This window comes from Staurois parvus, unplaced genomic scaffold, assembly GCF_062004578.1.
Source record: "Staurois parvus isolate SC_StPar_1 unplaced genomic scaffold, SC_StPar_1.0 ptg000607l, whole genome shotgun sequence".
NCBI classification, from domain to species: domain Eukaryota; kingdom Metazoa; phylum Chordata; class Amphibia; order Anura; family Ranidae; genus Staurois; species Staurois parvus.
The window spans coordinates 3,104,108-3,132,073 of NW_028318403.1; the positions used below are offsets into that span (position 1 = coordinate 3,104,108).

The window sequence follows — 27,966 nt, forward strand, 5'->3', positions numbered from 1 at the left end:
CAACCCCTGAAAAACAACCCTACATCATAATCGCCCCTGCAACAAACTTTACACTTTGAGCAATGCAGTCAGGCAAGTACCCTTCTCCTGGCAACCGCCAAACCCAGACACGTCCATTGGATTGCCAGACAGAGAAGCGTGATTCGTCACACCAGAGAACATGTCTCTGCTGCTCTAGAGTCCAGTGGTGCTGTGCTTTACACCACTGCATCTGACGCTTTGAATTGCACTCGGCGATATAAGGCTTGGATGCAGATACTTGGCCATGGAAATCCATTCCATGAAGCTCTCTATGTACTGTTGTGCTAGTCTGAAGGCCCCACAAGTTTGGAGGTCTTTAGCTATTGACTCTGCAGAAAGTTGGCGACTTCTGAGCACTGTGTGCTTCAGCATGTGCTGACCCCACACTGTCATTTTATGTGGCACACCACTTCGTGGCTTAGTTGCTGTTCATCCCAGTTGCTTCCACCTTGTTATATTACCACTAACAGCTGACTGTGGAATATTTAGTAGCAAGGAAATTTCACAGATGGACTTATTGCAGAGGTGGCAACCAATCACGGTACCACACTTGAATTCACTGAGCCCCTGAAAGCGACCCATTCTTTCACCAATGTTTGTAGCAGCAGTCTATATGTCTAGGTGGTTTTATACACCTGTGGCCATGGAAGTGATTGGAATACCTGCATCTAGTGATTTGGAAGGGTGTCCCAATACTTTTGGTAATATAGTGTATCAGTGTATATGCATTAACTTTTTACTGTACACTTAAAGCGGAGTTCCACCCAAAAGGGTAGTTCTACTTTAAGCCTTTGTTCCCCGCTCCCCATTAAGGATTGGCACTTTGAGGGAGCAGAAGGGAGCGGGTACTCGAATTTGACAGGTACCCGCTCCCACTTTCGCTGCGATCGCCTAGGTGATCGGAAGCGGAAGTTGTCCTCCCCCCTCCCTGCCCGTAGTCTTCTGGGACACATGACAGGTCCCAGAAGACCACAGGGCCATTAACGAAGAGCAGCGCTTCTCGCACATGCGCAGTGGGCACCCGGCTGTGAAGTCTCAAGTTGTCACAGCCAGGTGCCCACACTGAAGATGCTGGCGCCAAGGAGAGAAGAACCAGCCGTGGTGAGGACACCGCTAGACCGAGGGACAGGTAAGTGTCTGTGTTTTAAAAGTCAGCAGCTACAGTTTTTGTAGCTGCTGACTTTGATTTTTTTTTTCAGGTGGAACTCCGCTTTAAGGGTCTGTTTATAAAAAATTGTTTTGGGAATGCCTCAGCATTCGCAAAAAGTCACAGATAATAGTTGTAATTTTCATAATATATGTGAAATGTCAATTTCTATGTATTGCTTGCCGCAGGGCGAATTTAACATTCTCTAACATTTAATAATAAAGAGAAAAAGCCTTAAGAACATTTGACTGGAAGAGTTAAAGAACATTTGACCAACTGTGAAAATAACTTAAAACTATAGACCAGGTTTTCTCAACCAGGGCTCCATGGAACCCTAGGGTTTCTCCAGAATTTGCTAGGGGTTCCTTGAGCAATTACCAATTTCTGCCTCTCAGATTAGTTCCCACTGACACCATTGATCCTTTTAGCTATCTGTATGGGGGTAATTATTCCCAATGACCACAAGTGCAAGGAGAATTTTTCCCCCTGACCATCACACTAATGTATCATGAGTTGTAGATATAGTAATTTTGGATAGTAATAGTAGATTATAGTAATTTTTAACAGGGGTTCCCTGAGAACGAATAGGTTTTTTAAGGGTTCCTCTGTTTTGAAAAAGTTGAGAAAGGCTGCTATAGACTACAGCAGCCCATAGATCAGGCCATTTTATTTTTGTTCAAACAGCAGGTTGATCAAAAAAATCTAACTTGATTTCTCTATGCACATACTTGATATGGATTGGGAAATCCTTCCCATTGAGCTATTATATTCTGACATTGGGGAAAGTTCCCCACCGACAGAATACTCTATTCAGCATTGCTGATTGAGCGAGGAAATTCTGACAAGGCAGTTGCACAGAAGTCTATTGGTAGATCAACTTCTGTACAAAAACCACAGGGGTCATACATGGATCAAAATTCAGCAGGTCCATGCTGGACCAGCCCAATTTCAATCACATATGGCCGACTTAAGAGCATTCAGCCAGAAAATGCACAATGTATAGTAATTCCACCAACAGTGAAATGAATCAGCTACTGAAGATAAGGTTTTTCATCCAACTACCCATAGAGAATGGAGGGTCCAGTCGGGTCCATCTGAAAAACAGACAGGTGGACCTGACCAGACTACCTGTCTGAAATGGGTCTTAATGGGATGTTATTTTATGTAGTTAATTTTTAATGTTGGAGAGATGTTTGATATTTCAAGTTCCTTTAATATGTTTGTGTGGGTGGTGTGGGATTCAGAGAGAAAAAAAGAGACACATTATGTTCAAATGCTGCTAATTTTATTTTTATATGCTAACAATATTAGATATTTCACCAACACACCTTCATGGCCTCCATTAGTTAGTCCAAAACACCCTAATGGCCTCCATTGGTCAGCCCAACACACCCTCAGGGCCTCCATTGGTCAGCTCAAACACCCTCATGGGCTCCATTGGTCATTCCAACAACACCCTCATGGCCTCCATTGGTCAGTCAAACACACCCTCATGGCGTCCATTAGTCAGCCAAACACACCCTTGTGGCCTCCATTGGTCAGCCATGCCCAATCTCCCCCTCCTGACTGGGGGGCACCAGATTGTGTTATTATGTTCTATGTCCAGTACAAACACATTTTTGCTAGTTTGCTGTTTAATGTAATACACGTAGAATTGTCAGGTAAATCCAACCACCGCCAGCTTTTAGTGTAAAAATGTCCAATCAGACAAGTTACCACCAACAGTTTCTATAGCAACTGAGAAATATTCCAAATTGTTATAGAATAGAATGCGAAAAGCACATCATAACCTACAGTATCATTTCAGTTACATAACTCTTGAAGATACTGTGAGTTGTGTAAAATGTTCACAGTCTATTCAGTATGGGTTTGTGGTGCGTTCATGGCATTTGTGGTGAATATGTCGCACAGTGGTATAGTATACTTTCATTACTACATTCTGTATTATGAAAAACTTGGTATGCAGGTCCAGAGGTCCTTTGAAGAAAGTTGCAAACAACTTGTAAATTTCACTTCAAAATGAACGTGTGTCATTTTTAGTACACTTCTACCTTTCAAAACTCAGACAAGTACATGCCCTTGGCCTCTTCAGAGTAAAACTGTTTACAAGCCGACATCAATGCACTGTTTAATTGGGCAACTATGTGGCAAATGAGGTTTAATGTTGATAAATGTAAGGTTCTGCACTTGGGGGCTAAGAATATGCATGCATCATACATACTAGGGGGGGTACAACTGGGGGAATCAATGGTGGAGAAGGTTTTGGGAGTTCTGGTAGATCACAAGCTTGATAATGGCATGGAAATGCCACGCTGCGGTTTCTAAAGCGATCAAAATCCTCTCTTGTATTAAAAAAGGTATAGACTCCAGAGAGAGAGATATTACCCCGGTACAAATCAGTAGTAATACCTCATCTGGAATATGCAGTTCAGTTTTGGGCACCAATTCACAAAAAAAACATTGGGGAACTGGAGAAAGTTCAAAGAGGGGCAACCAAACTGATAAGAGGCATGGAGGAGATCAGCTATGAGGAACGATTAGAGGAACTGAATTTATTCTCTCTTGAGAAGAGGAGATTAAGGGGGGTTATGATCAACATGTGTAGAGCTATTCACCCTGAGGTCATCACAGAGGACAAGGAGGCACTCTTTACGTCTGGAGGAAAAGAAATGTAATCTCCAAACACAGAAAGGTTTCTTCACAGTGAGAGCTGTGAAAATGTGGAATAGACTCCCTCAAGAGTTGGTTCTGGCCAGCTCAGTGGATTGCTTCAAAAAAGTCCTGGATTCTTTCCTATATACACAAAATATAACTGGATACTAACATTTATAGGTAAAGTTGATCCAGGGAATATCCGATTGCCTCTCGGGGGATCAGGAAGGCATTTTTTTCCCTGGGGGAGCAAATTGAATCATGCTTTGCTGGTTTTTTTTGCCTTCCTCTGGATCAATTATGGGTATAGGATTATAACTTTTTTTTTCTATGGTTGAACTGGATGGACTTTTATCTTATTTCAGCCAGACTAACTATGTAACTACATACATTATTTTTTGTCTCCTAAAACAATTCAGATGACTAAAATATGACTAAAACTAAAATGGCATTTTAGTCAAAAGATTATGACTAAAACTAAAACAAAATTTGACATCGAAATTAACACTGGTTATATGTCACAGCTTCTGAATCTGTGTCTGTAGTGCATGTTCAGACCTTAAAATGTTACAAGGACCCAGGACCCTGCATTCACTATATCTGGTCTCCCACAGTACACAGAACATGGAAGTGCAATTATTTTAGTAAATACAAACTGCTAAACACCTTTTCTTATCAGCAATTGGAGCAGTCTTGTGACTTCTATCAGTGTCAAGCCAAGCACTGGTTGGACAGTGCTGATTTGCCCTGTACTGATCACATGCACTCTCCCAAGAAAAAAAACCCTCTCTAGCAATACACACCAAACTGAGCATGTGCAGAGTGACTCCACACGATATGTGTTATCAGAAGATAAGAGGGGGGCACTAGAAGAAGGGGAGGATCAGAGAAGAGAGGATCAAACAGCATTTTTACAAATGCAGAGGGTTAACCCCTTAGGTTCCACAGTGAGTATTACAAGCATGCTTTACTGCATATACAGACTAACTTTACTCTTGTGGGTATACCATAAATAATAACATCTTATTAGATTTTTTTTTACTCCAGAAGTTTATACTGAGCTTGGAAATATCTAAACAATGCAATACAATTTAACTAAACCATTAGATTTTAGTTGACTAAAATACAACTGAAACTGAAACAATTCAGATGACTAAAATACGACTAAAACTAAAATGGCATTTTAGTCAAAAGACTATGACTAAAACTAAATCAAAATTTATGATCAAAATTAAAGCAGAACTACACTATACCTGAGCACCACAAACCAAAAATGCTATTTAATTCATTTTTACTATGTAAAGCAAACTCCCCCATCTATTCTTGTCTCAATGCTTTATTTTGCTGAGAAATCACTCTGAAAAATAACCCCTAGAGTTTTTGACCATGGCCATCTTGAGTAAGGGCAGATGATTCTTGTAGCTTTTACTTTCTGAAATCCATCTGCCCTTAGCTCAGGCATGCAGGCAGGAGTGTGTGTTTAACTGAGAAATCCCCTTCTCCCCTCCTGAAGACTCCTGGGATGTATGACATCATTTGCTTAGGCATAGCAACTAGGAAGTGACTGAAGAAATGCCAAAAAAAACATTTAATACAAGTAAATATGATATCCTTTCCTATCTATTTACTAATGCTAGCAGCATAAGGATTAACAATAGTCAGTGTTGACAGAGATAGGGAAGTTTCAGTTTAAGCAGGCACCATAATGTGCCTAGAAATTTTGCAAACACCAACCATGGAGCTCACTGGGGTGTCTGTGCAAAGACTTTCTGGTAATTCATAGCCATGCCTCTCACCTTCTTTGTGACAATATACAAACCTTTGGCTAGGCTAATAAAGCATAATGCACTGTCTAGTGCAGAGGTCTTCAAACTTTTCTAAACAAAGGGCCAGTGAACTGTCCTTTAGACTTTAGGAGGGCTGGCCTGTGACCATTGGGAGTAGAAAATGCCTAGTGTCAGTGAGAGTAGACAATACTTCAGGCTTGGTGGTCAGTGGGAAAAAAAAATACATAGCGTCTGTGGTCAGTAGGAGGAGGAATAGTGTCCCATTGTTGGTGCCAGGGTGAGAGAATAGTGCTCCATTGTTGGTGTTAGGGTGAGGGAATAGTGCTCCATTGTTGGTGTCAGGGTGGGGGAATAGTCCTCCATTGTTGGTATCAGGGTGAGGGAATAGTTCTCCATTGTTGGTGTCAGGGTGGGGGAATAGTGCTCCATTGTTGGTATCAGGGTGAGGAAATAGTTCTCCATTGTTGGTGTCAGGGTGGGGGAATAGTGCTCCATTGTTGGTATCAATGGGAGGAATAGTGCCTTGTATCAGTGGGGGAGGGGGAATAGTGCTCCATTGTTGGTGTCAGGGTGGGGGAATAGTGCTCCATTGTTGGAGTCAGGGTGGGGGAATAGTCCTCCATTGTTGGTATCAGGGTGAGGGAATAGTTCTCCATTGTTGGTGTCAGGGTGGGGGAATAGTTCTCCATTGTTGGTGTCAGGGTGGGGGAATAGTGCTTCATTGTTGGTATCAGGGTGAGGGAATAGTTCTCCATTGTTGGTGTCAGGGTGGGGGAATAGTGCTCCATTGTTGGTATCAATGGGAGGAATAGTGCCTTGTATCAGTGGGAGAGGGGGGATAGTGCCCCAAGAGCTGGAAAAAGGCAAACAAAGAGCCACATCTGGCCATGGGCCGCAGTTTGGAAACCTCTGGTCTAGTGGGATATGGGCAGATTATGCTCTGACTTCAAGAAATTTGTATTTAAGCCACAGAAGGCTTATGGCTACTACGGGGGTACTTACCAATTGCAAGGACCACACATCTCAGGGACTTTATGATATCCATTCATTTGTAGAGGTGTTATTGTTTACTCTAAAATTACTCTGTTTATAATACACTGCTCAAAATAAATAAAGGAACACTTTGAAAACACATCAGATCTCAATGGGGAAAAATCTCATGCTGGATATCTATACTGATATGGACTGGGTAATGTGTTAGGAATGTAAGGATGCCCCATTGTTTGATGGAAATGAAAATGATCAACCTACAGAGGACTGAATTCAAAGACACCCCAAAAATCAAAGTGAAAAAATGATGCAGCAGGCTAGTCCATTTTGCTGAAATTTCACTGCAGCAACTCAGAATGGTACTCATTAGTTTCTATCGCTCTCATGTGCTTGTATGCATGCCTGACAATGTCATGCTCCTAATGAGATGACGGATGGTGTCCTGGGGTATTTCCTCCCAAATCTGGACCAGGGCATAACTGAGCTCCTGGACAGTCTGAGGTGCAATCTGGTGGCGTCAGATGGACCGAAACATGATATCCCAGAGGTGTTCTATTGGATTTAAGTCAGGCGAGCGTGGGGGGCCATTCAATGGTATCAATTCCTTCATCCTCCAGGAACTGCCTGCATACTCTCGCCACATGAGGCTGGGCATTGTCGTGCAGGAGGAACCTAGGACCCACGGCACCAGTGAAGGGTCTGTCAATGGGTCCAAGGATTTCATCCCGATACCTAATGGCAGGCAGGGTGCCATTGTCTAGCCTGTAGAGGTATGTGCATCCCTCCATGGATATGCCTCCCCAGACCATCACTAACCCACCATTAAAACGGTCATGCTGAACGATGTTACAGGCAGCATAATGATCTCCACGGCTTCTCCAGACCCTTTCATGTCTGTCACATGGGCTCAGGATGAACCTGCTCTCATCTGTGAAAAGCACAGAGCGCCAGTGGTGGACCTGCCATTTCTGGTGTTCAATGGCAAATGTCAATTGAGCTCTGTGGTGCCAGGCAGTGAGTACAGGGCCACTAGAGGACATCAGGTCCTCAGGCCACCCTCATGAAGTCTGTTTGTGATTGTTTGGTCAGAGACATTCACACCAGTGGCCTGCTGGAGGTCATTTTGTAGGGCTATGGCACTGCTCATCTTTTCCTCCTTGCACAAAGGAGAAGATACTGTTCCTGCTGATGGAATAAGGACCTTCTACGGCCCTGTCCAGCTCTCCTAGAGTAACTTCCTGTCTCCTGGAATCTCCTCCATGCTTTTGAGACTGTGCTGGGAGACACAGCAAACCTTCTGGCAATGGCACATATTGATGTGCCATCCTGGAGGAGTTGGACTGCCTGTGCTACCTCTGTAGGAACAAGGTATCGCCTCATGCTAGCAGTAGAGACACTGACCCTAGCCAAATGCAAAACTAGTGAAAAACAGTCAGAAAAGATGAGTAGGGAAAAATGATCAGTGGCCTCCACCTTTAAACCCATTCCTGTCTTGGGGGCCGTCTCATTGTTGCCCATCTAGTGCACCTGTTGTTAATTTCATTAACATCAAAAGCAGCTGAAACTGATTAACAACCCCCTCTGCTACTTAACTGACCAGATCAATATTCCAGGAGTTTAATTGACTTGATGCTATACTCTGATTAAAAAGTATTCCTTTAATTTTTTTGTGCAGTGTATAAAAAATAATGCTTCCTGTAAGGAAAGACTGTCCTTCCAGTTGTGCCTCCGGTCTTCACTATGCTAAAAAACAACCTACGTCGATCAAAGAATTTTCTTCATCTAATACACTTCCTGAGCTGTCAATCTAATACTGTGTCCAAAAGTGATATAGAGGTTGGTGGATGGAGCCACAGATTGTTGAGGATCACCAGGCATCTGAAACTCCCAGCAGTGTTGGTTGATGACGAATCTGCAGCCAGCATAGCTCTGCAAAAGTGAAGACCCAAAGTGCCGGAGGTTGGACAGGTAAGTATGAAGTCTTTTCTGTACAGGCAGCACTCTTTTAATTGTTCATCTAGCAACAGAGTCACTTTAATCATCCACTTTTCAGCATATCTTATAATGGAATGTCCATTTCCAACTCAAGATTTTTAAAGAGGTGTTCCAGTCATTTTTGTGTTTATTAAAAGTCAGCAGCTACAAAACTGTAGCTGCTAACTTTTAATAGACACACACTCACCTGTTCCAGGATCCAGCAATGTACTCACCCGCACCGTCCCTTCTCTCCTTCTTCTCTCCCTCTTCTCCCCGTGGCACCAGCATCTCAACCCTAGGCTGTGACAGCTTGCAGCTTCATAGATGGGTGCCCACTGCTCATGCGTGAGTCGCACTGTGCTTCCTGAATTGGTCCGGCAATCTTCTAGGACCTGTGAAGTGTCCCAGAAGACTGCGGGGGGGAAAGAGGTAGGGCCAGACTTCAAAACCAGGTACCCGCTCTCCCCCCCCCCAAAAAAAAAGTACCAAATTTGGCAGTGAAGGGGGGGGGGAGGCAGACAAGTGAAGCTTCCCCTTTTTTTAGGTGGAACTCCACTTTAAGCACATTCTGTTATTTAAACTATAAGAAAGAAAAGAACTAGAAGGATTACATTTTATTGTTGGGATATCTGAAATTGTAGTAGTCGTACCATGTTTACACAGATTCCAAGTATTCCTTTTTTTGGAGGAAAAGTCCCTATCAAATATCCCGATTCTCATTCTTCAGTTTTCCTTCCTTTAGGCCTGATAAGGAGATCTGTACGGAAAAAATCTAATATTTAATTATTGAAAGTATTTTTATTTCTTTAAATTTTAATCCAACCTCTAGATCAGGGTTTCTCAATCAGAGTTCCATGGAACCCTGAGGTTCCTCCAGAGTGGCTAGGGGTTCGATGAGTGATGATAATTTGAGCAATGAACACTTTCTGCCTCTCAGATAAAATCCATTGACACCAATGATCTTTTCAGCTATCTGTAAGGTAGTAATTCTTTGCAATGACTATCCCACTAATGTATCATTTGTAGTAATTAGGGGTTTCCTGATACCAGAAAGTTATTCCAAAGGTTCCTGTGTGTTGAAAAGGTTGAGAAAGGCTGCTCCAGATTATTCTGGTTATTTTATTATATGCTTGTTGGTTTATGGTGTATTTTTTTTTTTTTTAATTCTTTATTTACTGAAAGGCAGAGGAAGGCAAACACAGTCCTGGTCATTTCAACTCAGGAGCAACAGAATAAAAATTCCAGTTTCCAAAAAAAAAAAAAATATCTAACACACCACATTGTTACATAAAATTAAGAACATTTTAATTTTTGTACACAGTTGCACACGGTGACATGTTAGTTATATGTGATATATTGTATGTAGTATATGTCATATGTACTGTATAAATAATGTAGATATACAATATACAGACATGAGAATCTGCAGCGTTTAACAGCCATTAAGACTGTGCACAGCTATCCTGCTAATGTTTATTAGAAAGTTGTCTCTGCTTTTTACTGGACATGAAGAGAAGAGTCATAAATTTCACATCAGGATCCAGTGATGTGCAGTTACAGCGCTCTGCAAAGCCAACAGTGGTGTTTGGTTAATATGTGATGGATGATTTCGATGTGTATTTACATTAGCGGCCCTGTGCTGTGACTTTGTTTGAGTTTTCCATGTGAAAAATGAACAGTGAACCATGTGAGTGATGTTCATGGTTTCTATTTGTGTGTGGTCTGGACAGATCAGACCTGGAACTGGGAAACAGGTCAATATGGAGGGCCGCAGTTTATGTGGCCTACTGACTCATCTATGACTAAGAATATATCAAACAGTGCAAGATTTGTCTGATCTCCTATATATTGACAGACAACAGGTTAAAGCAGGAACTATTTTACTGTATAAGTCTAGATAATAGTTATGTCCCAATGTTGCCTACTTATTGGAGAGTGTCCCTACTGGTGTCTATTAAAGCGCAGTTCCAGCCGTTTCATTATTTTTTTTCTAAAGGCACCCACATGAGAGTGGCAGCTTAGGCAATGCAAATTGAGATCACCTGTACTTGTAATCTTTTGTTTGCCTTATAAAAAATACATTTACTTACTGCACCCTCATATTGTGAACACTGTCATCTTAAGTGTGGGCACCTGAAGCTCTCTCAGACATTCTTCCGGGAAATTGTGCAGCTGGCTACCCAGCATGCACTTTCCGTTTCGCTCTTGCGCAGTGTGAAGAAGGAGCGATCTAGCACCTGCGCAGTGTGAAGAAATTCCAGCGATCGCATCACTTCCGGTCTCATAATAACGCAAAATTTTGGTATCAGGCATTCCCTACGACTGCTGGGATAGGTGACGCCGATATCCCAGAAGCCCTAGGGAATGCCTGATGATGTAATCGCCTAAGCGGCCTGGACCGAACGTGGAGACAGAAAATACCAATAAAAGGTATTTAGGAAAAATAAATCTACATATGTATTGCCAAAACGGACTGTGAAGAGGGAGACCGTTGTCTTTCAAGGGAGAAAAAAAAAAAGGCGGGAACTCCGTTTTAAGGAAACTTCACATCAGATAAGTAATCTGTAAGAACAGTAATTGCAGATATGTATTATGCATCATAGAGATCACAGTATTCCTCATAACATGGCTTTCATCGTTCTTTATAAAAAGAGGGCTGGCACCATCTTTGTTTAGGTATCATCCAGGGACAGCATCTACTTCTAGGGATGGTTCAAGCAGGGCATAAGACAGTGACAACATACTGTAAATCAGTCTAGACCACTCATCTTAAGAGGATTCCTTTTGATTGATTGCTGTGAATCACTGCACTTTTTTTATTGTTATATTGACCGCTGTGGACCTGTTATCCTGATAGTGATAGTATTTTACTATTCACTATATATGGTCATTTTACTTGCTGGTAATGTTGGGATTTTGTTGAGAATAAATTATAAATGTTTCATTTTCTAGGGGATGCAACAATCCGATGTGAGCAGCTAGACTTTCTCCAGGAGTGGGCGTCTGAATTCCGCAAATCTACCTCCTCCTCCAGTGCCGCAAATCCGGAGGAGCTGGTGGCCTTTGATGTTATTTGTGGGGACCTCAACTTTGACAATTGCTCATCAGGTATGAAAGCATTCGAAGAAAGGTCCTTAGTGTATTCTTTATGCCAGTAAATGATCATGTCATTGATTGCTGCATTCTGCCTTCTGTGGATGCTATGGGTGCTGAAGGGTTTCATAGCCATTCTCAGCATAATGAGGACGAAGGATAAAATAAGCACAAGAGAAATATTGACTTCCTCCCATCTTCCTAAAGCTTATTACTTAAGCCAAGATTCTTATCACAGTTCAGGAGTGGAACACACAAGACTGCATTAATAATCTTTGTAGACTGTGGTGGTCAAGATATGCCTGGGTTGATGGTTGATTTCCATACAAGATCAATTGAATTGTGTTGTATTTTCCATGATCCTAAAAAACACAGGAAAGAGCTACCAGAATTGTGGTGCTGTCTCTTGTTTAGACATTATCATTTAGCTTGGGTATGATATTTATTGTTTGTGAAACTTGGTGCAACATAAGTACACATCTCGTACCTTAGGGGGTTACAGTTTTAGTCCTGATCTTCCAGGTTCTGTGTGAGCAGCAGAGGCGGTTCTTTAATTCGGCAAATTAGGCAGTCGCTTAAGGCCTCCAGCTCACAGGGGCCTTGTGGGCACCTAATTTGCCTAACGCATTGTCACTCAACCGGTTTTCTGTGCCAATCTACCTGTCAGTTGCAGGCAGCTGACAGGTAGATCGCATGGACAAACATGCAGGGAAGAGGCTGGCATACTATTGGCTGTGTAATGCACTGTTCCCCGCCAGACCCCCCTCCCTTCCTGTCCATCCTGGGTGCTTGTATGTGACATCATCTGGGATGGATAGGATAGGAGGAGGGGCCGGCGGGGAACAGCACGCCACTGGAGAACTGTTGAAAGCCACCTCTGAAGCCGGGTAGAAGAAGAAGGAAGCCGGTACCGTGTTGTGCCAAGCTGTGTCTCCCACAGTGTCCAACAGTCTGTCCCATACAATGTGCCCTGTCCAATGTAAAATGCTGTGTCCCATGGGCCTACAATGAAGGGCGCTCTACAGGACAGCATTATCAATGCAACAGATGAAGGGTTAGGGGAGTCATAGCAGTGCGGCTGCATCTCATATCTCGGCCTGCGGTTGGTATCTACTGTATTTGCTCTGTCAGCTGTGAGATGCTGCAAACCTGTAATTGACTTTTTTACCACCCTCCATCTACCCCTCCCCCCCCTTCCGGGCGTAACACAAAGGAGAGAGTTAGGAGTTACAGCACACATAAATTGTTAGCCCCACTCTGCCAATGGTTGCCTTACCCATCCCCTAGTTAATTTTTGTCACCTGAATTATTTTTCCCATTATGGGCTTGAGTGGGGCCTCATGTCTAAGTTTTGCCTAAGGCTTCACAAAGCCTCTAGTGAGCACTTCCCCACTACAGACTGAATACAGGGGGTTGATCACTCACCAGTGCTGCCATTCACATGACTCTCCTTTCCACCTCACACAGCACCCAGAAGATCGTAGCTATGATTGTAGTAGTGCCAATTACTACAGCGATTGTCAGCTTGCCCCTAAGGTATGAAATATGCATACCTACTTTGTGCCATGCTGGATCAATGTAAGTATGCAATACAGATCATATCTGAAATGCAGCTTTAAAGGGTAACTCCACTTTTGTGGGGAAAATTAATTAAAAAAAATAACATAGTGTATACAATTGCTACACAAGTCATACTGAATTGAATGTTATTATAAATTACCTTTCCCTGCCAATTTGTAGAGCTGTTATTTTCTGTAAAATGCAATGCAATATGGATACCACAGATGGTGTACCGAACTCCCCCAGAAATGTCATTTCCTGCTTATCTGATTGGTTCATTGATTTTCCCAGAAGTCTGCACTAAGTCACAAGTCAGATTTTGGGCATCCCCTGCAACAAAAAAATATTTTTTGATTAGATACTCCCAAAGAGAAATCAGTTCTAAAAAGATGCTGACCCTGTCACTTTCCTCATTAGAGCCCTGCAGGTGCAGCAGTTGATTGATAATTATAAAACTGCTCCCGTACAGATTCACTCGGCACATGGACACAGACAAAACAAACAGCTATTTCTTCAGAATAAGAAAAAGGCAGGAATTTGTTCAAATCTGTGCAATGTACATAGATCACTGAGAGAGGAATGTTTTTTTTTAACTGGAGTTACTCTTTAAAGAATTTATAAAGGCATTCTTTTAATTTTTATTAAAATAATAAACATGTTTTATCTATCTTCTCTGTGCAATGGTCCAAATCTCCTCTTCTAGGGTTCCCCCCCAGTGATCTTGGCTCCTCCTCGTCTATGTCTGCTTCCATAGAAGCCCCTTGGGGCAGATATGCAGGCTCATTCCTGAGCCGGGCTCTGTGTGTCCATAGGAACACACTGTGCAGCTCTGTCCCTCCCCCCGCTCCCCCTTCTCACAGGATGGCTCCCACTGCTGCCTGATCCTCTTGTGAGAAGAGAAAAAAAAAGGGAGAAGAACCTAAGAAAGGAACAACGCTGGATCAATACAAGATTTGGGTAAGTGTTTTAGGATTATAATTATAAAATAAAACATTTTTGCATGCATTAAGATTAAAAAAATATATATATATGTGTTTGCTTTAGAACCACTTTAACAAGTGCCTGGATAGAGACAGGAGATTGTATATATTACCTGAGCTGTGTTTCCTCTCAGCAGCCTCTGTACCCTGACAGTGTAGCTCAGTTGATGAATTGACCTACAGGTGTCCAGTGATCAGTAAAACATGTTAATCCCTTAAATATTTCCCTGCATATTATTGTGTCCTAGCCGCTATCCCACAGATGCCTTGTGATTGATAAAACTCTTATCACATGGGGGATTCAGTGCACTGATCACATACACTATGGTTATCTTACCGATAAGATACTAATATATTTTTAAGAATTTTAACTGTCAAGGTGTTAAATGTATTTTTTTGATTTGGGGATATGTGTGCACATGAAGAGTGTCCAGATCTCATTTGATAGTAATCATTTACAACTAGCACTGTGTTCATAACCTTTGTTTTCTGTGCAGAAGATAAGCTGGAGCAGCAGCACAGCCTGTTTACACATTATAAGGATCCATGCAGACTCAGTCCTGGAGAAGAGAAGCCATGGGCAATAGGTGAGACATAGTAGAAGGAAGACATTATTGTTTTCTACCAGTGCCACCTGCAGGCAAATCTACATATTGCAAGTGACCATCAAACTGGTAATTTAGGTGCTCTTTGTCTAGACGGGTACGATTGATTTTATTATTCAAAAGGCAATGAAAATGTAGGGTTTAAATTTCATTTGAAAAGGGAATTAAAAAACAGCTTTGGCAGATAGAGGGGGTTGGACAAAAAAAACATGGAAACACTACATGATTTGCAGGTGTGATAGAGACAAAATGTTTTGCGTTGAAAGCGAAAGTGACATAACATTCTTTGGTTTTCACTGTGTGATGAGACACCTAGCTAACACGTGGGAAGCCTCACTTTCATCATTCACTTTGTGCGCTGCTAGTAATATGGAGTCATGTCAGAGCTTACTCAGCTTCAAAGAGGTCAAATTGTTGGTGCCTGCTTCACTGGTGCCTCTTTGACTGAAGTTGCCAATTTATTTGCCATGTGGTGAGGTACAGTATGACAGCATGACATGACATGACATGAGGTACAGTATGACAGCATGTACAGTTTCCAGGAAAATGTCTGATAAGCATAGACGCGGTTGACATGGTCAACTGACCGAAAGAGACAAAAGGACATTACGCAGGATTGTGACCTGGAATAAGAAAACAACTGCTGCAAATGTGACTGCACAGCTCAATCTCAGTCTTCCAAAGCCTGTGTCTACAAAAACCGTATGGAAGGAACTCCACAAGCAAAACATACATGGGCAAACTGCAATTGCCAAACCACTAGTGACGGATATCAATGCTCAGAAGAGGAGAGAGTGGTGCAACACCCGTAAATTGTGGGCTATCGATCAATGGAAGACTGTAATATGTTCCAATGATTTGAGCTTCACCATCCAATGAACATGTTTACGTGTGGTGAACACCATCCCAAGCTTACAACCAGGACCATCTTGTGCCAACGGTAAAGGATGGTGGTGGTGCAGTCATGGTTTGGGCAGCCATATCTTGGTATTCTGCAGGCCCCATCATCACCTTGAAAGGTAGAATCACTGCCGGTGACTATGTACAAATGTTGGCTGGCGTTTTGCACCCCATGGTGCAGACATTTTGTTCTAAAGAAAGCGCCATTTACCAAAACGATAATGCTCCGATTCACACAGCTGGTGTTGTCAAATTGTGGTTTGATGAGCATGCAGACAAAGCCTTGCACCTTCCCTGTGCGCCACAGCCGCCGGACCTCATAGAGCCACTGTGGTCAATTTTGGAGAACAAGATTCAGGCTCATTTAACACTTTTGGCATCTCTGCAAGAACTGGAACGATTTTTGCGTAATGAGTGGTATCAGATTCCATTATCTACCATCCAAGACTTATATTTGTCAATTTCCAGGAGAATTCAGGCCATCTTGGATGCCAAAGGCGGTCCAACCCATATTAGGTAACAATTTTGTTCTTTTCCCTGGTGCTTCCATAATTTTGTCCAACCCCTCTATATTGTATATGTGACTAAACTTTGGCAAACCTGTCTCTCAGTAATATATTAACAAGCACCACTGCTCCAGGTTGGTCCACGCTTGTCTGCAATTGCAGGGTGCAAGTCCAGCTCATTATTGAGATGAAAATTATCAGAAAAAGATGGATGACGGTGCTGCAATGTCAGATGCGATCTTCTTTACTTCATTAAAATTGGTTACAATGTGATCTCATCTGGCTGTTGTACTCCATTTTTGTGAAACAAAGAAGATTGCACCTGTCATTGGAGTGCCATCATCCCTGTTGCTCAGTAATGTTCAGAAATCAATTCTGTTTATGTGCATCAAATGCCTTTGCGAACCCAGTTTTTACCCTGTAAAACTAGTGGTGACATCATCACTGGGCTGTGGCCTGTGCAGAGAGCAGAGCTGTGGGAGTTACCCAGAAGGTCCACTAGAGGCAGCCTGTAGAAATTAAAGAAGGGGTGGAGACAAGGCTAGTGACCCTGCCCAAGGAGAAAGAGCATCAGTGACCAGACATAGTGTGAACTCCAAAAATCCAGACTGATGCACTCCAAAAAATATCCGTCTTTATTACAGCATAAAAGCAACAAGTACAGCAACTGGACACTAGGAAATGAGAAATTAAATGAAAAGTAAACGCATTTCATGCCTAATCATGACTCCATATGTCACAGTTAAGCGCTGATATGGTGTGAAGCGCGTTTACTTTTTTTAATTTCCCATAGAGTTCTTTTGCTGTATTTGTTGCATCTTATTCTGTAAGATGGATATTTTAGGAGGGCATCGGCCCAGATTTCATGTGACCATTGTCAGAGCCAAAAACAACGATTGCAGCAGAAGTGGCTGTGTATGTAAATGGGTGCTGCAGCGACCATCGGCTGGAAGCAAATATGATGTGATCAGTGCCTAGAGTGTTACTAAACCCACAACAGTAAAATCAGTCTGTATATGCAGTAAAGCATGCTTGTTATACTCACTGTGGAACCTAAGGGGTTAATCCTCTGCATTGTGCAAAAAGGCTGTTTGACCCTGTCTTCTCTGATCCTGCCCTTCTTCCAGTATTCCCCCTCTTAACTCCTGATAAGACATATTGTGTGGAGACACTCTGCACATGCTCAGTTTGGTGTGTATTGCTAGAGAGGTTGTTTTTTTTTTCTTGGGAGGGTGCATGTGATCAGCACAGGGCCAATCAGCACTGTGCAGACAGAAGTCAGGGGTTCTGCATCCTCCAAGAGCAGAAAGAAACTCTTCCTACAAGCTTTAACCAGTGCTCTGCCAACACTGATAAAAGTCACAAGACTGCTCTAACTGCTGATGAGAAAAGGTATTGAGCAGTTTATATTTACTAAAATAATTGCATTTCCATGTTCTGTGTACTGTGGGAGACCAGATATAGTGAATGCAGGGTCCTGGGTTTAGTAACACTTTAAAGTTTTGGACCCATTTTGGAGATCCATGGTGTGCTGGTGACATTCTTGTGAGACGATAACACTGGTCATACGATAAAGAAGCCATCCTAGGCATTAAAGCCCACTTAAAGTGGTGGTAAACTGTGACCTTTTTTTTTTTTTTTTTTTTTTTTAAACCTGCAAGACAACCCACATGGAAGAAAAATATATTTGAAATATATTTTAAAACTATTCTTCGCAAATATTTTGCCATATATTTGAAATACTACAATTTTGGCCATTTTCAATATATTTCAAAATATATTTCAATAAATATATATATAATATACTGCATGTTGAAATGCGTTTTTATTACAAAATATATGAAAAATATTTTTAAAAATATATTTCAAATATACTGTATGTCTTTTAAAATACACATCTACATTTTTGGAATGCATTTACAAATATATGTAAAAATATATGTTAAAATTACTTTTTTATATACCGTATTTTTCGCTCCATAAGACGCACTTTTTTCCCCCCAAAAAAGGGGGGAAAATGTCAGTGCGTCTTATGGAGCGAATATAGAGCGGCCGGTCCGGTATTTCCACCGCCACCGTGCAGAATACCGGGCCGGCCGCTCAGCTCTACAGCGGGACCTTATGGAGAGGACTGCTGACCTTTGGGGAGGTGGGGAGCGGGTACCTGAATTGGACAGGTACCCGCTCTTACTTCTTTGTTCTTTGATCTTACCTGTTCCTCTATCCAGCGGCGCGCTGTCTTCCCGGCTTCTGTAGTGTGGGCACTGGGCAAGACAGCCGGGTGCCAAATGCGCATGCGCAAGAAGCGGTGCTTTTTGTGAATGGTAAGGCGGTACCTGGGACACATGACAGATCCCAGAAGCCGCCGGACCAATCACAAAGCGCAAGTGCTTCTCGCTAATGCGCACTGGGCACCCGGCTGTCATGCCGAGCGCCATTACAGAAGCCGGGAAGCGGCTGGATCGAGGAACAGGTAAGATCAAACAAAAACTCTGCAGAAGTAAGAGCGGGTACCTGTCAAATTCAGGTACCCGCTCCCCACCTCCCCAAAGGTCAGCAGTCATCTGTACTGTCCGCAGTCTCTGGTCATCCCTGTGCTGTCCGCAGTCTCTGGTCATCCCTGTGCTGTCCGCAGTCTCTGGTCATCCCTGTACTATGTCTGCAGTCCATTAGTTCAGAATTTTTTTTTCCTGTTTTCTGCCTCTAAAACCTAGGTGCGTCTTATGGTCAGGTGCGTCTTATGGAGCGAAAAATACGGTACATTTTTTTAAAAATATATATTTTTTAAATATATTCTTCAGATTTGTTTCGCATTTCAACATACAGAATATATATATATATATATATATATATATATATATTATATTGAATATGGCCAAAATTGTAGTATTTCAAATATATGGGAATATATTTGGGAAGAGTATTTTTAAAATATATTTCAAATATATTTTTCTTCCATATGGGAATGGCATAATGTGCTAGTGAGCATTGCATACTAGCACAGTATGAACTACTTACCCTAGAACGAAGCCCTCCAGCAGCACACTGTCACCTTCTGACCGAACGAGCCGCACCGGCGTGGCGACACAAGATTCGCCCGTGGCACGGAAGTCTGGCACGTGGCACATGTATGCCATCCCTTCACTGCATGCAACGGTGATGTCACCAGGTGCATGCAGTGTGAATATTTCCTAAACCATGCACGTTTAGTAGATATTCTCTGTACCTACCTTATTAGAGGCTTACCTGTAGGTACAAGTTAAAAAAATTACTTTACTACAACTTTAAAGTGCTGCGCCATTAGAGGCGTTAAGAATACCAGCTTATAATTGGTATGGGCCCATACATCTATATATTCCCTTTAAGGAAACTCAAGTACACCGTATCCATTGCAGTAGAATTGTCCTTTAAAGCTCATTCTTGGTATTCCTTCCATGTCAGGCCATGTCTGAGTGGCGGGGGATGTTTGTTTGCCCACTTTTGAGATTGGCTGTCTGGAAATTTGAAGTGCTATTAAGTAGGCAATGATTATAGAGCAGGTTACAGCAAGCCGCCTGTGAGCACCAGACCAACACAATAGCTTCAGATTGCATTCAATTGCTTTAATGTTTGTGTATGCTTTTCAGGAACACTCCTGGACCCAGAAGGTCTGTACGATGAGGAGGTGTGCACCCCGGACAATCTGCAAAAGTAAGTGATTTTCATACAATGATAGAGAGGCAATGGCGTGATTGTATATATGAGTGGGTTGGTGGAAGAGGCTAAACATTGGTAGGGTATACAGACCCAGGTTGGCTATAAAAAGCTTACACTAAAAAACAAACATACTCCTCCTTTTTTAGTACTTATTCAAACTCTAGTAAACCCTGTGCCTAATAATGTTGGTAATAAATGGCTTTTTAACCATGCAGGGGCCTCCCCGCCCCCTACTTGTGGGCCCCGCTCCCTGGGAGTGCGCAGCACCGTGATCAGGTGCCCGCTGTGTCCTCCGAACACAGTGGAACACCGATCGTTGTACGGGACCTCTGTTTGAGGACCCGATCATGGGATCACTGATTGGCCAATCAGTGATCACATGAATAGTATTAAGCAAGATGTCACTTTTGACATCATTGCTTACTACTAGTGAAATCTGTGAATGATCACAGAGATCACATGGTACAGGGCCATTCACAACAGCCTTGTACCATGTGACAAGCTGTGACCAATCACAGCTCTCACAGTATTTCTCAATGGTTGCAGGAATGCAGCCAGAGAGAAGGAGAAATTATTGCTTTTACAGCCTTTATGGGTGTAAAAACAATCAGTGTAAAAAAAAAAATCTTCATAACCCCCACAAGTACTGCTAGGGTGACAGTATGTAAAAAAAACCCATAAAATAATAATATAAAAAAAAAAAAATGTTAAAAATTTTTTCAAAACTTATAATTTTTGGTTATAAACTAATTTGGGTTATTTTTTTATTACTAAAAAGATAACTGAATACATTTTGGCCAAGATTTATGAAGAAAGATTATTTATTTACAACATTTTATAAGAAAAACACTTTTTTTTAAAAAATGTAGGACTTTTTCATTTATATAGCAAAAAAAAAAAAAAAATCCCAGTGGTGAATAAATACCACCAACATAAAGCTTTATCTGTCTCAAAAAAAATGCTAAAAATTTCATATGGGTACAGTGTTGCATGACTGCGCAATTGTCATTCAAAGTGTGATAGCTCTGAAAGCTGAAAATTGGCCTGGACAGGAAGGGGGTGAAAGTGTCTGGACTGGAAGTGGTTAATGTTGATTTTTGCACAGAGTATTAGTAGTAAGCTTATTTATTCAAAAAGAATGATTAAAACTGAGTAGCCATCAGGGGCTCTCGTAGCCTTACACATGCCTTCATATACAACCCTTTAGCCATCTCTCTTTATTTACAGCTGGTCTCCAGGCATGACCAAAACGTACCCCCAAACCTCCCTGTCCCACTCTACATCATGTCTAAGCACTCAGTGTTTCCTTTACCATGTTGTTGTACTAAGAAACAGCTTTTATTGCTTCCGATGACTGGGAAGGGGGATCAGCTTGGTGCCCAAGGTCAGTTCCATTTGACGTAGAGATGCCCCCCAGAACTACATCCTCCAAGAACCATTTCCCTACACACAGTTTGTGGACAAGTTCTTAGGAGTCAAGGCAGCAGCTTTGTTTTTCTGTGAGAGAAATCAATGTATGAATATAGAGATGGACAAAGATCTCCAGGTTTAGGCAGAGTACTCTAGTCCAGAAGCTGACAATGCTGCTTGGGATCTCAGGGCAGCAGAGGCAACATTTTGTTGTCAGCCCACAAGAGGAATTTAGGAACTCATTGGATTAAGAGGGATTTTTTCTATACTGGAAGCATTTTAAATTCATAAAACATAGAAAAATGTGCATGTACTTCAGAGATACAGAGATACCGGGGGGGGAGGGGGTATTAGAGTAAAACATATTAGCTAAGACAATATCTCTGATTTGAAGGGATAGCCCTAGGATGTGAAAATTTGTCCCCTGATGAATCTTCACACTTGCACATTTTTTCTTTTTCTGATAAAAATAACAGAAATTTCGGCCACAGAAATCTCCCTCCCTGGTTTTCAATTTTGATCATCTTCAGAGCCAAATACCTTTGTTTTTCCTGCAAGTTGGGTCTATTTCTTTCATCTCAGAATTTCCCATGGCACTTTACATTAGTATTTTTAAATCTATAATTTGAAATGCAAATGAATCCTATAAGCCAGACATCACTAAATGGCGGATCGTGGTCCAGATTCGAACCAAGTGACAGTGCTATCTGAACCGAAGAGGTTGTGCCACTTAGGAGTCTAGTCTTTCTCTTGTCTGGCTACCCTGTAGATCCGTCTGCTTGTTCATCCCCCCCAGCTGCAGGACAAAGGACGGGAAGGATGGCACTTCTGGACAGAGGGTGGCAGCTGCCCAAACTAACTTTTTTAAGTTAACAAGCTGAAGATTGGTTGCTAGAAAACATAGGGCAGTTTTAGCAACCAATCACTGGCTTGTTAACATAAAAGGTTGGCCAGCTTTTGACGTCCATCCAAACGTGCTGCACCACCCATCCTCCACTCTGTGTAAGGTAGGGAGCTGGGGACATTGTTGTGAAGGGCAGGTGTTATGTGGGGGTGAGGTGCAGTGAAGGGTGGCTGGGGACATTGTTGTGAAGAGGGTGTTCTGAAGGAGGGCTGGGGACTCTGTTATGTAGGGGGGTGTTTTGAAGGGGGGATGGGCTAGAGACACTGTTGTGAAGGTGGGGTGCTGTGAAGGGGGGCTGGGGACTCTGTTGTGAAAAGGGGTGTTCTGAAGGGGGCTGGGGACACTGTTGTGAAGATGAGGTGCTGTGAATGGGGCTGGGGACACTGTTGTGTAGGAGGGTGTAAAGTTAAGAGGGATCTGGGGACTCTGTTGTGAAGGGGGTGTTCTGAAGGGCAGCTGGGCACACTGTCATGAAGGGGGTGTTCTGAAGGGTGGCTGGGCACACTGTTGTGAAGGGGGTGTTCTGAAGGGCGTCTGGGGATACTGTTGTGCAGGGGGGTGTTTTTAAGGGGGGCTGGGGACACTGTTTTGAAGATGGAATACTGTGAAGGGGGCTGGGGACACTTTTGTGCAGGGGGTGTTTTTAAGGGGGGCTGGGGACACTGTCCTGAGCCCCCCTTCACAGTATTCCACCTTCACAACAGTGTCCCCAGCCCCCCTTAAAAACACCCCCCTGCACAACAGTGTCCCAATCCCCCCTTCACAGTATTCCACCTTCACAACACTGTTGTGCAGGGGGGGGTTAAGGGGGGCTAGGGACACTGTTGTGAAGGTGGAATACTGTGAAGGGGGGCTTGGGACACTGTTTTTCAGGGGGGTGTTTTGAAGGGTGGCTGGCCACATTGTTGTGAAGAGGAGGTGCTGTGATGGGGGGCTGGGACACTGTTGTGAAGGTGGCGTGCTGTGATGGGGGGCTGGGACACTGTTGTGAAGGTGGCGTACTGTGATGGGGGGCTTGGGACACTGTTGTGCAGATGGGTGTTTTGAATGGAGGCAGGGCTGCCGACACTGTTCTGAAGGTGGGGTGTTGTGAAAGGGGGCTGGGGACACTGTTGTGTAACCCCCCCCCACCCCCCTATCATAACACCCCCCGTGTTATGAAGGGGGACTGGGGACACTGTTGTGACAGGGAGGTGTTATGTTAAGGGGGCTGGGGACACTTGTGAAAGGGATGGGATGTGTAGGGGGGCATAAAAAAATGCAATGAAGGGGGACATTGACATGAAAGAGGGACTTTGATGTAAAGAGGGGGCTGAGGTCTGTGATATAAATGAGGGGACTATGATGTGAAGGGGCTGTGATGTACAGGGGTTGCGGAGGACACTGATGTAAGAAGGTAATTGTAATATGGAGGGTGGCTGTGATGTGAAGGATCTGAGTCATCGCACAAACATGCAATTCAGACCTCTGGTATAATAATTATTTTTCTGACTGGACCTCTGTGAATTTAATTCACTACCCCTGCTATAAAAGAAGTATGCAAGTGTTATCTGTGGTCACCAAATACAGTGCTATACCTGGCTGTTTCTGATACAAAAACCTCAACAACAGACTGTCTCTGAAATAATGAGCAACCAATGAGAAATAATGTTGAATTTCCTTGAATACAATACACAGGTTCAAACTAAAGTCTAAGTAACCCCACATCTTTCTGCCCAAACTCTCATAATTTAAAGGAGCAAGTCTTACCCCCAGACTTTCACCTAGTGTAGTTCATAGCCAAGCTGACACAAAGCTCTCTGCACTACATCCTTGACCTCCTCCATAGTAGCCAGACTCTGCCCTGGTAGTGCCCCAATAGTCATTTTTATAAATCTGCTGATCTGTCTCCTCCACAATGCTCATTCCATTTTACTAGATGAAAGTGGCTATAGGATGAAATTGTTACAGCATAGAATCTATAACGGAAAATGCATGAATTAACATCCTTACAGCCAGAAGAGAAGGTTGTTAGTTGACACTTGTGAGCAACATCACAGGTCAACAGAACTGATAATATATAAAATCTTTAGTATTTTGCTGTGTCTTCATATCAAAATAAAAATATCTGTTATTTGTATGACCCTATACAACCTTGGGGGCATACTAAATTTCTCTGCTTTCCAGGGTCCTGGAAAATGAGGAGGGTCGAAAGGAATATCTGGTATATCCCACCAGCAAGAACCATTGCCCCAACCAGAAGGGAAGGAAGGTTCCATTGAAGGGTAGTGGACGAAGGATTGACTATATGTTGTATTCTGAAGAGGGACTCAATATGGAGTGGAAAATGGTAAGTGGTCCAATATCACTCATGGCCATAAACATTCAGTCATGTGTTTTTTTACACATTGTTTGGTCCAGGTACTGTTCAGAGGGTTTCTCTAGAACACATGGATAGTGCATAGATAACAAGATGTAACTGCTTAAAGAGGTCTTTACCTCTCTAGGAATTATATAACTAACTGCTGATAGGATGATTGTTGTCTTTCAATATTTTAATGGATGTATATTGTTGGTTTTAAGTAAGACTTACCCTCGCCTCTTGCTCTGGTGACATTTTTGTATTTTCTATCACTTTCTAACCCAAGGACAAAGATCACCAGGACAAACAGAGAATATGAATCTCCCAGGTTGGGACATAAATAGCAATAAAAAGCTGATCGAGGTTTTAAACCTCACCTTCCAAACAAACAAATATAAATACACTTTAAGTGGCTGTAAGGGATAAAAAGGTCTCCATGTTAATAACTTCTAGGGCAGATTGATGGTGGCATGTGACACTCTACATGATCCATCAGTAAGCTGTTTCCCATGGGCTATTATATTAAAATGAACCTTAAATATAGATCATTTGAAATTCACCACACAACTTTGTATATATAATTTTCTATGATCCAAGTGTTTTGTGAGCAGAATAGAAATGGAAATATTGGGGTTAATTTACTAAAACTGGAGAGTGCAAAATCTAGAGCAGCTGTGTATGGTAGCCAGTCAGCTTCTAACTTCAGGTAACTTCAGTCTAACTTTGTTCAATTAAGTTTTGCCAATAAAACCTGGAAGCTGATTAGTTTCTATGCAGAGCTGCACCAGATTTTGCACTCTCCAGTTTTCATATATCAACTCCATTGTTCTTCAAACTTCCCTGTACTGCTACTCTTTTTTTTTTTCTGCCTTCCACATATGAGCAGGTTAAAGTTCTTGTTCTCTACATACAGGGGCCTTTTTATGTACAGATTACTGGCAACCCATAAAACTTGGAAACTTCACAGGCCAGGAGCGGAAACACATTAAGGCAGAATGAAGTCTTAGGCAATGTGGTGGCTTTGGCTCCCTCATCCCTTCAACTGATATTCATGAGAATTGCAAAGAGCACAAAGAAGCCACCTAAACTACATTCTCTATATGTAGCATGGCTCATCAAAAGCCAATTGCCTACAAGTACAGCTTACCTTCTAAAGTGACATATAGGTGCACAGTTTTGACCAGCTGTGCTATCCCCTAGTTTACTGCAGGAACATGAAGGCTGTAGGTGGCCTTCTAGGCATCTGCCAAGTCCTAGGCGCCTACTTAAGTTGCCTTCTAAGTAAATGTAAGTCCTCAGCTTTGCCCAGACAGACATAACAGGTGAGCAGTCATAAAAAGAAGAAAGAGAGGTAATGAAATATTAATTTTCTTAAATATTATTTTTATTTAAATTCACACCAAATAGGTTAAAGTACAACTAAAGGCTCCTGTATGACAGTCTAAAGTGTCAAATCCAGTTACTTTGTGATACACAAGCCTCCAAAATAATAACAAAAACTTCCTTTACCCTCTCTCAGTCAAATCCTCCCTCGTTTGTGTCTCACACACTCCCCCTCCCAGACACTGCAGTTCACAGTGGGAGGGTTTCAGCAACAAAGCCAGTGCTGCTAACCCAGAACACAGTGAGCAGGACAAGGTGTGGTTAGGAGCTGATTGATAAGCTACAGGCTTGTGAATTGGCAGTGATAATTGACATTTTTTATGCCATTGTAATGCAAGCAGACACAGCCTACATGAGAGTGGCAACTCTGCTCTGAATTCGCGAGCAGTGCAGCATTGTTGCCACGCAATCATAGGAAGCTGAATTAGATAGACTTCACTGGCAGTCTTAACAGGTATTTGAGGGGGCCTTGCAGGGGGGCTAAGAGAAAACTGTAAGTGTACATGCACTCATAATAAGGTGCTGCAGTACAAATATTTAAGAAGGGGTCATGCTTTAACACTTGAAAAATGTGAGAAAGATGAACTTGAACTTTAAAGGCCAGATGCATTCTTTCATAAATCCTGTCTGTATATTTCTTCTTCTCCTAGGAGGTTGAAGAGTACAGTTTTATCACACAACTAGCTGGACTTACAGACCACGTGCCAGTAGCAATGCGACTGACCGTTTCTACAGGGGAAGAGGAGTCATAAGCAGGACTATGGACTCTGCCAGTATTAAAGGGGAAGTACATGTGGCCCAGGGGTTATTCAAAGCCCCAGAATCTGGTGCAGGGGGATTTCTCCAGCGTCCTATTGGAGCCACAAAGAGTCCTCCACCATTTGGACTGCGTGATGGAAGCAGACAGGAGGAATGAGTTCAGAGGTTTCCTCATTGGTGCCACTCCTGGGCACCAGAGCAGGTCCCGCAGTGGGCCAGCTGCGCCCTCTATTGTATACCGGAATGGGAGGAACCTAGAACGGATTCAGTGCCATTCTTACCAAGATGTTTTTATACCACTATATAGCACAATATAGTTTGTAACCGTGAGATGCTGTTCATTGTTTCTTTCTCCTTTTTTTTTCTTTTTGCATATTTTTTTGTATATCTAAAAGAACAGACGGACCATTAATCTTTTTACTTTCTAGGCTCTTGTTGTAGTAAAGAACAGCTCCACTAGCATGCGCTATAATTGCATGAGGCTCTGCATTACAAAAAAGCCAATATCACCTGGAACACCTAAAGAGAAGGAATCCACCCGGGAATGTCAGTCTCATTTGGTAAAACGGGGGTTTCCTTGATTGGCTAATACTTTTTTAATGGCTTTGCAGGATTTTCTTTAGTTTTTTTTTCAATTGTATTAGAAATTACACAATAAAATATCACCTTGCTTTTATCAGTCTCGTCTCCCCTTAGTACTTTTAAGTCTAAAGTATTACTTAAAGGAGTTATCTGTAAAAAAAACAATTAATTGATACACACCCATTTGTGCAAAAATAAATAAGGGTGACTGCCTTTAGTAGCTCTCTTGTAAACTAAAATGGATCTAAATTTGCTGCTTTCTCCTGAGAGTAGACTTGAGTTCACTTTAAAGTGTTACTAAACTCAGGACCCTGCATTCACTATATCTAGTCTCCCAGGACCCTGCATTCACTATATCTGGTCTCCCCGGACCCTGCATTCACTATATCCGGTCTCCCAGGACCCTGCATTCACTATATCCGGTCTCCCTGGACCCAGCATTCACTATATCTGGTCTCCCAGGACACTGCATACACTATATCTGGTCTCCCAGGACCCTGCATTCACTATATCTGGTCTCCCAGGACCCTGCATTCACTATATCTGGTCTCCCACAGTACACACAACATGGAAATGCAATTATTTTAGTAAATACAAACTGCTAAATACCTTTTCTCATCAGCAGTTGAATCAGTCCTGTGACTTCTATCAGTGTGCGTCCAAGCACTGGTTA

The 27,966-nt window shown here is 42.4% G+C and overlaps 1 protein-coding gene across 1 annotated transcript in view; it reads left to right on the forward strand.

The window, feature by feature from the left end:
- Window positions 1-27,387, forward strand: part of SMPD3 (sphingomyelin phosphodiesterase 3) — a 301,127-nt gene extending 273,740 nt beyond the window's left edge. Inside the window, exons 5-9 of the mRNA XM_089692870.1 lie at window positions 11,527-11,682; window positions 14,705-14,794; window positions 19,845-19,908; window positions 24,395-24,557; window positions 26,603-27,387. Of these exons, the coding sequence (XP_089548996.1) occupies window positions 11,527-11,682; window positions 14,705-14,794; window positions 19,845-19,908; window positions 24,395-24,557; window positions 26,603-26,704 (575 nt within the window). The 3' untranslated portion in view covers window positions 26,705-27,387. The remainder of the gene's footprint in view (window positions 1-11,526; window positions 11,683-14,704; window positions 14,795-19,844; window positions 19,909-24,394; window positions 24,558-26,602) is intronic.
- Window positions 27,388-27,966: the final 579 nt, after the last annotated feature.